Source organism: Phyllopteryx taeniolatus, chromosome 3 (genome assembly GCF_024500385.1).
Source record: "Phyllopteryx taeniolatus isolate TA_2022b chromosome 3, UOR_Ptae_1.2, whole genome shotgun sequence".
In the NCBI taxonomy this organism is placed as follows: domain Eukaryota; kingdom Metazoa; phylum Chordata; class Actinopteri; order Syngnathiformes; family Syngnathidae; genus Phyllopteryx; species Phyllopteryx taeniolatus.
The window spans coordinates 24,477,735-24,489,255 of NC_084504.1; the positions used below are offsets into that span (position 1 = coordinate 24,477,735).

The 11,521-nt window shown below is 42.7% G+C and overlaps 1 protein-coding gene across 6 annotated transcripts in view; it reads left to right on the top strand.

Moving 5' to 3' along the window:
- The window catches only part of ptch1 (patched 1), a 72,618-nt gene that overhangs the window by 13,381 nt on the left and 47,716 nt on the right, over nt 1-11,521 (top strand). For all 6 annotated transcript variants that reach the window (XR_009787763.1, XR_009787762.1, XM_061767815.1 and 3 more), the window contains exons 3-5: nt 10,615-10,804; nt 10,927-10,996; nt 11,352-11,443. Coding sequence is in view for 4 of the 6 variants with exons in the window: in XM_061767815.1 (XP_061623799.1) it covers nt 10,615-10,804; nt 10,927-10,996; nt 11,352-11,443 (352 nt within the window). In the remaining 2 variants the exon portion in view is untranslated. The remainder of the gene's footprint in view (nt 1-10,614; nt 10,805-10,926; nt 10,997-11,351; nt 11,444-11,521) is intronic.

Sequence of the window (11,521 nt, forward strand, 5' to 3'; positions counted from 1 at the left end):
TCTCCTTCCATCCCTCCCTCCCTCCCTCTTCCTCTTCCCCTCGCTCCCTCCCAGCGCTGGCTGCCAGAGGGGTGGAGGAAGCAGCAAACAGCAGAGGGCGAGTGTGTTTGTAGCTGGCGCATAGTAGCCGCAGTCTTTTTTAATGCAAGCATACTATAAATTTGTTTGGAAGGCCTCCAGCCACGCCTCCAGCACGAACATGGTCATAGACTCGGTTTGCAATTCCTGCTGCAAGGCGTCATACAATCTGGCAATTACACCGATACCGCACATGTACACGCGACGCCGAGTAAAGATTTCGAGATACAAAACATTTCCGCTCTCGCCTAGGCTTCGCAGAGCCAGACAGTGTCAGTGTGTGTGTTGCACAAGTTGTTTGTGTGTTACTGGACCGTTAAAGCGGGGGCAATGAATACATTTCCTTCATCGCATTTGAGGAAAATGTATTTTTATTCATATGTTTATTAGAATAGGAAGCAAGGTTAGCACTTTTGTCTCATAGTTCTGAGGTTCAGGTCAATCTTTGCATGTTCTCCCTGTGCTTGTGTGGGTTTCTCCGGGTACTCCAAAAACATGCATGTTATGTTCATTGAGGACTCATAGGTGTCAATGTAGAATGCAATAAAAATTAGGATGGATGTATTTTCATGTTCACAAAGAAGCGCTACAAATCCTCTGTATTTCCCCACCATACACAGAGGACCATCAGTACATATCGAAAGAAGCTATCCATCAGCAGATTTTTTTTTTTTTTTTTTAGCAAACTCAATGAAATACTCACCTCTTGTTGACCCTTTCATTGACAAAACAGCAAGACTTTCCCCACGCAGTGTGTCACCGGCAGCATAACGTGTAATCACGCTGAACTGCGATAAATGGCTTATGTCTGTGAACTCATCCAAAGTGAGGGAAAAGTAAGGGGCTGCATTCATGTCCTTTACTGGTGTTTCCTCCACTTGATTTTCCACTCATGATGGTACAATCGTGAACAGTTCTTGCTGACAGAGGCATGTCTTTTATCATTGCCTATTAGAGACACCGCAGAAGCTTCTCTCACCGTAACGGTTACTTCCTCTGTCCGTTCGTCCTGAAATGTACGGTGCTACTCATCTTTTTTCTTTTCGCCTTTTTCTTCGTCAAAAGCTACCTATTTAATTAAAAGGAGGAAAGTTTACTTCTTGACCCCACAACGACCCGGCTAGGCTACTGCATTATCCAATCAGAAGAGAGTCTAACTCTACTCTACAAGGAAGGACAGCTGGCATTGGCTCCAGCCACCCGCATTGCAGTAGAAAATGGATGGATAGATATAAATGCATGAGAATGTTTTATAGTTTCAACATTATTATCATTATTTAACACAGTGAATTCTGTAATGTTTTACTTTAAAATGTCTGCAAAATTATTCATTCTTTATCGTCTAATTGTCAGCTAAAATTTATCTGCGAACCAGATGCAATCCTCAAAAGAGCCAAATGTGGCTCACGAGCCATAGGTGCCCGACCCCAGTCTACAATGTCACACACAATATGTCACCACAGAGTCACTGAAGATTATAATAGCTGATGTTTAGGTTTCGTTCGTGTTTACGTATATCATACCGGATTGGTATGAACAAGTGATATACCAGTATATGAGTTTAACTTTTATCCGAAGACCCCAGCCATAAAGAAAACAAAATATTTACAACTCCGGCCTCATCATCATCATCATCAAATTGTTGTTATGCTCATCAGCGCAACATATGCAGGAAGTCTGCTAACCTGTTTTTTTGGGTTTGGTCACGTGACATTCAACATATAGTGGCTTAGCATTGTCAAAGAAGCATCTTTACAGTAAGTGGACGTGTGGATCCGTGAATGTAAACTCAAAGTGACCCTTCGATGCACGACGGCTAAAGTAACCACGGCAACTTGTCATGCAAGAGCAAAGAGCTTTGGAGGGGGGAATGAAAACAATTTGTCATAGTGTGCGTGCGCCACGCTTTAGGAATGTGGCACTTGGGGACACCTGAAATCACGGGGGCTATCTTTGCAGGAAATGACGGGGAGATGGCTGCTGCAGATTGGCTGCTCTGACCGAGGGGATGTAGGCCAATCAAGAACAGCAGGGAGGGGCTCAGCTGTGTTGAATTTGATAGATAGACACTGATATGAATTTTCCCAATTTAGCTGGAGCAACAATGTACTCAGATATGGCACTGCATTTTCTATCTCTCCATCCAGTACTAGGTGAACCGTTGGACTTGAATACCTTTTTTTCAGGGTGGAGGGGGTGTGAGGACAGACCTGAATGAGGGCAGCAACGTGGAAGAATCTGCCCATTGAAGAGTGTGTGAATGTACACCTCATTCCGAATACACCCATTTTAGGGGCAGCAGGGGCTGGACAGGTGATTAGCATAATCAGGGGCAAGGGGAGCCATACATATGTTAATGTCGGGTGTTGGAATTGGTGATGGGGGTTTGAGTCTCATAGTCGCACATGGAGACACCACATGCATGTCACAGCACTTCCTCTTGTGCTTCTACTCATCTTTTATTTGTCTTCTCATTTTCCCTCTCTCAGAATCAAACTTGTATTGCTGCATCCTTCCTCAGTGTGGCGGCTCCCCTCCTCTCTGAAAAGGGAGAGAGCAAGGCACTGTAGTAAGGGGGAGGGCTTCACCCTGGGTCAGATGGGGTCTCGGCTCTCAGTGAGGCCTTTCATCACATATTTGTGGCTGTATGCACACCTGCAATGCTGAGCCCACATTCAAAGCTACAAGCGCACTTAAAAAAAAAAAGAAAGAAGCAGGGACCTCTGCCAAATGTAAAAAAAAAAAAAAGAAGAAAGATTGCCCATAATTTAGCCTGCTGCACCCCCACCATGCTTGGGGAAAATGGTGCCTGTATTTTTTTTTTTAGTATTGAGGAAGGGAACATAAAGCCCATGGGCTATAAAAGTCTTCTTTTGTGTAGTTAATCTGGCTATTCATTAAATTCTAAAAACAAACAAAATCTCAGAGGAATAATAATAATAATCAATTATAATTGTAATAATGCCACAAAAACATTTAACACAAGTACTCATACTACTTTTTTTTTCCGGTAGCCTACTCCGGGTAGCCTACTAACCCGCCCACATTCTAAAAAACCTGCATGTTCTATTAACTGGAGTCTCTAAATTGTCCATAGCTGTCCATAATTGTTAGTGTGAATGGTTGTTTGTTTATATGTGCCCTGTGATTGACTGGCGACCTGTCCAGGTTGTAGTCTGCTTCTTGCCCAAAGTCTGAGACAGGCAGCAGTTCAGCCGTCACCCTAATGAGGACAAGTGCTATAGAAAATGGATGGATGTTCACAATACATAAAAATAAACATTAAATGTAAACTGAAATGACCCCTGATAGGAAAATGGTTCACCACCCAGTGCTAAAGGAGAGATGCTAGCAAAAAATAGCACAGCGTTAACAACTACTACTCCTACTACTATTATTGTGGCCCATTTTACACTTCTCTGTTCCTATTCGCTGCTTGATAGTGAAACATTTCCACTGGCAAATCCGAGTACAAAAGGGTACTGTTTCTAATGTGTTCTTCTGCATTTCTAGTCTGCTGATCTGATACCAAATGGATGTTAAATGGGAGCTGATTGGTTGAGCAGATTGTGTTTTTTGAAGGATACTTGGGTAAAAATGACACCAATAAACACACACACTAACGTTAGCTCACCCTGTTGCTGTGCCATAGCTCTGGACGTTGCAGTATCATACGCAACAAGCTCCACTTTGCTGCGGTGAGGTATTTTGCCCACAGTCTCCTATTGGATAAATCAGTCACATGCCAAGAAACGCAAGAGACCGTTGTTCTCCTTTTATTGTTTGTTTTTTTTAAGCGTCCACAATGAGGAAAGTCATACTAATGACTAATGACAACTGAGGGGTTCCATCTTTAAAAATATTTGAACACAACATCTTGAACAGGGTCCTCAGTCGTTGTCATCATTTAGTTGTATGGGGAGAAAGTATTGGGAGACATTACGGCCTTACACGAAAATTTGGGGTTGTCCCATGCCAAAGCAAAAAACTGAGATTCAGGGGGAACTTAGTGGTCTAGTCAACCCTCAGATTTATCATTTAATTGATTAATTAAAATTCATTTTGAACTGAAATGTTACATATTGTTTGGTAAAAAGTAGTGCAATAAAAATAAAGATTTGTTCCCCTAAAATGAGGAATTATCATGATTATAATCATCGTGATTGCAATATTGATCAAAATAATTGTGATTGTAATTTTGGCCATAATCATTCAGCCCTAGCAGACACATATTGAGGATTTCCTGCAGTAAACCATACCTGGAGACACAAGGACACTGAAGGTTTTATTCACTTGGCTTTTTTATTCTCGTGGTGTGAGTGAAGGAAGTTAAGTTAAAAAAAATTAAAAAAAATAAAAAAATTTGTGATGGCCTACTCACATATGGACAGAGTGAAATTCCGGTTATGATTGCCGGGGCATTTTAGTCTCTATAACGTCATATCACACTTATATAATACATAGTAATGCCTTCAGTCATTTTAAATAGTAGTTTGTGAATTAGATGTATTTTACCATCAAAACATGTTCTCTCACATTGCCAGTTATTGAACCTCCGACACGATGTGTACACATTTTGGTGTACATGTTCCGTACGTGTCAAATTGTCTTCATTTTTCCAATTGACTTCAAGGGCATGGGAGGTCGCCTGATGCTTGATGGCAGAGAGATGACCTGGTTTCAGGGGGGCTTCCTCCCCCGCCACAGGGGGTCTCTGCTGATAGGGGCGCTAATCCAGCTAATCCTTTCTCTGTGCGCGCACGCACACACACACACACACACACGCACACACATCCATAGACACACACACGTACGTAAGTACGTCTACAAACTCACATACAGTAGGCGAACACTTGTACACATTGTGATTCAATGCGCTCACGTCTGGTTAATTTGCTAGCATGATGTCATGTTTTTGAGTTATTATTTGAGCTGCTAAGGCAATGCTTATTTCGTCAGTAGGTTGACCGTGTGTGTGTTTTATTATTTATATTGTTTGTGTATGTTTTCCTGGCTTCCGTTGTCAAGCATGCAACATGTGCATGCAGGGCGTGGGGCTCTGTTGTCGTGAAAGCAGCAGAAGTAGTGGGGAGTGGGGGCGGGAGAAAAAAATAAAAAGGGGGCTCTGGCTTTGACAGAGGGGCCGGGCTGATTGCCATCATGATCTGGCCAATCACAGGCTGGCTTTGAATAGCGCAAAAAAGGGGAGAGTTTAAAAAGGAGGAGGAGGAGTAAGAAGGAGTTCAGAGCTGAAAGGAAGGAAGGAGGGAGGGTATATGGATTGGGGGGCCAAGGGTGGGGGGTCAGTGTCAGTTCCTTCAAAGCCCACTTTCTCTCCCTCCATTATCCAGAAAAGAGGAGAGCAGGGGTTAATGTTATGCAACAGGCTGAATACCAACACTCACACAAGCCTTCTCCTCGCTCATCTAACACTTTTAGAGGATCTATTTGAGGACTGCCTGGTTATATTTGCTCCAAAATTTATTGCAGATGTACACATTATGGACAAATGTATTGAGGCATCGCACCTGGCCATCTCACCCTCAGAAAACGAGAATGGAAGAAAATATGCACTTTGCAACTTTTGGGAAGACTTTCTACAAGCTGTTGGAGTTTGTCTGTGGGAATTGTTTTTGTCCATTAATCTTAAAAGTCTTTGATTGGCCTTGTTCTTCCACACCAAACTCATCAAGCATGCGGTTTTGGACCTTATGGATAGCCTTCCCCAAACTCTTTCCATAAAGTTGGAAGTATATAATTGTCTTGCTCAGCTGCAGAATTAAGAATGATCTTGTCAGAGCCATAATTGATATTGGGTGTCTCAGTACCTTTGCTCATACAGTGTATATATAAGGTATGTTTTTCATCAACTATAGGGGTCCTCAACATACAACGTTTCAAGGTTACAAACGGCCCGCAATGAAATAGTTTGCGCCTTGGCCTAAGAATACTGTATGTCGTCACGAAGCACAAAAGTCACCCTCAGTTACCACAGTTCTTACTGTTTTTATTTTATTGTTTTATATCAAAGGCCAGGCGGAAGGGTGGACGACAGATTAGAGCGTCTGCCTCACAGTTCTGAGGACCGGGGTTCAATCCCCGGCCCCGCCTCCCCGTGCCTGCATGGGTTTTCTCCAGGCACTCCTGGTTTCCTCCCACATCCCCAAAACATGCATAGTAGGTTAATTGACAACTCTAAATTGCCCGTAGGTGTGAATGTGCGAATGTTTTTTTGTTTGTATGTGTCCTACGATTGGCTGGCAACCAGTTCAGGGTGTATCCCGCCTCCTGCCTGATGTTTGCTGGGATAGGCTCCAGCACGCCCGCGACCCAAGTGAGGAGAAGCGGCTCAGAAAATGGATGGATGGATATTAAAGGCCAACAAGTGGCTTTCATACAAATATTTACTGTAATTATGACTTTACTACTGCTTTAGTGTGGGATAGTGATAGACCTTGTACGACTTATGTACATATTTAGGCTACCATCACTAATGTAGCATTGATCATCTATTTATGCCAGCGACATATAGTGGCAAAACAATTAAATGCTCTTTCACTGCATGGCAGAAGGTACAATTAAGCGGTGTATCCACTGGTTACCAGTTAACCAACATAATGATAACGAAATAGGCCCAAAATTCACACTGAGAAAGTAAAATTCTTAGTAAATTGAGACATCATTATTCCAATATATATACCTATTGTGACATTTACGTTTGCTAGTGTCCTGTAAGATTTTTTTAAATTTATAATATGTACCTTTGTCCAATAAAGGTTGTGACACTGACCTACCTGATAGTTTATAGGACAGAATGACTTTTTTTTTTTTTTTTAGAACTTGTCAGGTAAACAGTATTGTGTAGCTGATGTTTGAAGTTGATCATTAATTACTTTAAGGGTCACTGAAAAGGTTGGGAACCGCTGCTCTTTTTGGTAACATCATTTAAGGGCATCATTTGCAAACCAATGAAAATGTGTGCAATAGTGTTAGTGTAGGGAGGCCCCACTAAGGGAGGAAGTGAGAAATGGAGATGGCACAGGAAGTCGTTGAAAGTCAGGGACACATTTCAGATGCCGCCACACATCAGGGTCAAGCAGTTTTCTGAGGAGACGGAATATGAGAATATGTGTCATTGAGGAAACACAGCTGTGTGTACACGCACACACACACACACACACACACACACACATTTTCCTAGTCCAGCTGGGGTGTTAATTTCACCCCGAGGCTGTGTAAGTGTTGACCCCAAAAAGGCTGTAACCTCGTGAAGTGAGGAATTCTCCAAGCCCGAGTCCGTAATGTGCTGTTTCCTGTCCGGCGACTACATTTGTTTAAGTTATCCAATCGGTGGTTCCGACGACTTTGGGTGACATCCTCACCACCACCTCATCCCAGAAGATGACGAAATAGGATGCGCCACTTCCCACATTCGTGCAATTTGCTCTTTGCAGTGGACTTGAACAGAGCCTGGGTGGGGGCAACTTTAACTCGTGAGTGTTGAGTATATCAGACAGGCTGGCCTGCTAGTGCACTGTCTCCAAATCACTTCCATGCATGCTCCTTTTTTTGGAGGGAAGGAGGACTGTTGTTATGTCGCCACATGTCGCTCCTCTTAGACGTGGCCTGCTATTAATGAGGAGTGTTACAAACATGCGATCAGATGGGAATGCTGCTCGTGGTTCAGGGAATAAAAAGAAATCAAGAATGTTTTCCTTATGCCCCAAGACATGGCTCCCCACTCCCCCCGCCTCATCTCTGGGTGGTCCGGCCCCAGCAGAACAAGCATGCTTATGTTTAACTTTATTCAATCTATGCCTTCTTGCACCGAACAAGATGCATTGTTAAATTGGGTTAAGACATCATAAAATGTTACACATTTTTCACACAGACTAGGTGCACCATCTATGCAGATATGCACAGATCCCAGCTTGATTGTATGGAAGCAACTTAGACAGAAAGGTTTCATCTTTTAATTACTGTGTTATGTACAAATGATTTATTAATGACTGCGTACAAATCTGAACTGATTGGTATCGTTCGGCCAATGGCAGAGGTCGGGGTTCAAAGTGAGTTGCTACTTCTGGAGCAGAGGTAATATTTTTGGGTGTTTGTTTAATTGCTAGCTTGCTGAGTCTTGGTGCATGGCCATGAGACAATTTTTTTGTGGAAAAATGGCTACAAAGGTAATTAGAGCTATCTAATGGCACCATAAAACGAGGGAGGGAGGGAGGGAGGCATCTATTTGAGGTGATGTTACATTTGCTTTTGCTGCATGGCTATGAGACCATGCTGATGTGCATTCTTTGATGCTAACCAAACTGAACAACATTGTGGAAAGATGGCTACAGTAAATGTTATCATGGCTGCCAAGTACCACCGTGATATGGAGGAAAAGCATCTACAGCATTTGAGGCAAAGTTACATTTGCACTGGCCGCAGGGCTGTGAGACCATTCTGATGTGTATTTTGTTTGATGATAACCAAATTGGACCGCTTTGTGGTGAAGTTACTACAATAATGGTTATTATACTTTAGCTACCTATTGGCACCATGATATGGGGAGAAGGCATCTATTTGAGGCCAAGTTACATTAACACTTGCTGTACGGCTGTGAGACCATGGTGATATGTTTTAGAATATTTTCTTTAATGCTAACCAAATTGGTGCACTTCGGGGAAACATGGCTACAGTAAAGTTTAGTACAGCTAGCTAGTGGCTCCATGTTTGGAGATCAGCATCTGTTTGAGGCGAAGTTACGTTTGTATTTGCTGCACGGCTGTGAGACCATGTTACACTTCTGAATAATTAATGCACGGATCCTGGTGCCTAAATTCCAGCTTATTGAAGGAGTTGGGTAGCTATGAAGGTTTTCAATTTGGTGCTGGTCCAAATCAGGACTGAATGTCATTCTCTTTACCTTGTTACTGTGTTGTCAGTTGTTTATCTGTCATACATTTTTCATAATCCTTCAGTGATTAATGCACAATCATAAAGCCGGTTTGTCTGTAAGTAAGCGTTTTAGCCTACTTCTTCCCATGGGGTGTTGCATTCCTCTAGAAATGAGACTCCGGACCTGTTTGCACGAGTGCGGTCGCATGCGTTTGTCCATCCGTGGTTGTTTGTGCGAGAGGCATTGCCAAGGCGGCTTGGCCGTTCCGTGGAGGAGGCGGCCAGCGGAAGGAGCTGAAAGGCAGCTTTTGTAGCCCGTGTGAGCTGAGAGCTGAGGGCGCACGCACAGGGCTTAGTCACACCATGATACTGGGCGCAGAAGCTGGAAGAGAGCCACCCTCTTTATCACACACATACAGTATTCAGTGCACGTCGTCTGGCGCAGCGCATTTGAGTGGAAGCTTTGAATTTGGATTTGCTCGTCGGCTGGCTGTACCCTAAGTGCTGTTGTTGAAGATACAAGTGTGATAACATTGAGGCCAGGCGTACATGACTGTGGCTTTACCCTGCACCGACTACAAAGGATCATTTCCCCGCTTGCACAGATGTTGCAGCACGCGCTGTCACGATGTGTGTGAGCCCTGCAATCTGTGGCTTTTGTGCACGCACTGCGCACTCACTGGTCACTTTGTTAGGTCTAATCTAAACAAGCCGATACAAGAGCAGTATGAAAAATGATTGATGCCTTGTTCGTGGTGTCCAAGTCCTGACCGTCAGTCACCATGTAATAAGCGTTATACCTAACCGTCCTAACCGATTTTTAAGATCTTAATTCATTTTTAAAATGAGGGATCCCGCACATGTACTGCGCCAACACTCAAGAGTGTCCTACCCCAAACCAGATGCCTGTTGTAGTCTCAAGGCTGACCTGCAGTACGGTGCCACAAGGTATCCAGACTGCCAGAATTACAAACAAGAAAAGTAATACAACAAGAAATAGAAGAAGCTAGGATAACTCTTAGCTTAGCGGATATCTTGATTTCTGTTACAAACTCTTCTTATTAATGTATTTCTTATTGTGGTGAAAAACTTTAGGATTCTTCCTAATTGGCCATCATTCTGTTTCACGTCACAATCATGGAGTGCGTGGCTTGGACAAACTTGGTGTGGACCATACTATTTCCTATCGTAAATATTGGACAGTTTTAACATTGAAGATTGTTGTTCCCAACCATTTTCTTAGCAGTCTCAACGCATCCCAGACCACAAGATAATTGGTCGAGTTGGTTTCTTATGTTATTAATTCAGTTTCACGCCATATTAAGTATATCAGTTGAACCACCTCAAATACAATTCCCTCTGTTGGGCCAGAAAAAAACCCAACAAAAAACAAACAAACAAAAAAACACTGAACACTTTGAAGGCAAACTCCCTGCAGAGAAGCAGACTGTTTTCTACTTTTCCTTTACTACTTCTTTTATAACTAATACTAAATCTTATCTGTGTTTGACTTGTTTCAAAAGAACATCTATCCCTGCGTACAGCATGTCCCATCAAACTTTTTCGAGCTTACAATGTAAAAAAATACCATAAATGTATGTTTTGTAAAGATTAGTTTTTAACGTCCATATCTTTTCCCGGCAGTGGGTGGGCGTGTAAACCAGGAACTGAAGTACACTCGGCAGAAGATCGGTGAAGAGGCCATGTTCAACCCTCAGCTCATGATCCAGACGCCACGCCAGGAGGGAGCTAGCGTGCTGACGGTGGACGCGCTGCTGCAGCACCTGGAGTCAGCCATGCGAGCCAGTAGAGTTCATGTTTACCTTTACAACCGGTAAATGTCCATATGTCACCATTCCCACCCATTCAAAATTCTGAAAAACTTTACCTATATACATTACTAACTTTAAATGTTTTAAGTGAGATGACTAAGTTTCATTTCAACTTTTTTTGCAGACAATGGAAATTGGAACATTTATGCTACAAATCAGGAGAACTAGTCACGGAAACACATTTTATGGATCAGGTGAGATGAGAAATAAGGTCTTCGCTCTGCAAATACTGCAAATGCCATTCAAGACATGAAATAAGAGCAGATGAAGTATGATGCAAAAATTAAGTGTAAGACCGCCCTTCTCAAAACAATAGAAATGACCTCTGGTACTCCATTATACCTGAAGCTTAAACTCACCAAGAAGTTATATAAAAAATTGTGACTTTACAAAGATGATAATGGTCAGTATTGGTTGGATCTGCCACACAGGTGTTCGTTTAACATTATGAAAGCTGAATAAAGAGTCAACAACCCTGAAATGAATGTCTAATTCTAAATCTGTTCTCAGTTTAAGATGACATTAACCTGTGTGCATGTTTGTGATCAGATCATAGAAAAACTTCACCCCTGTCTCATCATCACGCCTCTTGACTGTTTCTGGGAGGGAGCTAAGCTCCAGTCTGGGATGGTCTATTTACCGTAAGTAATCTCAACCTTCTTTATGCTTAATGCGATCTTAAGTCGGTCGCCTTGCTTCCAAACTGGCCAAACTGATCG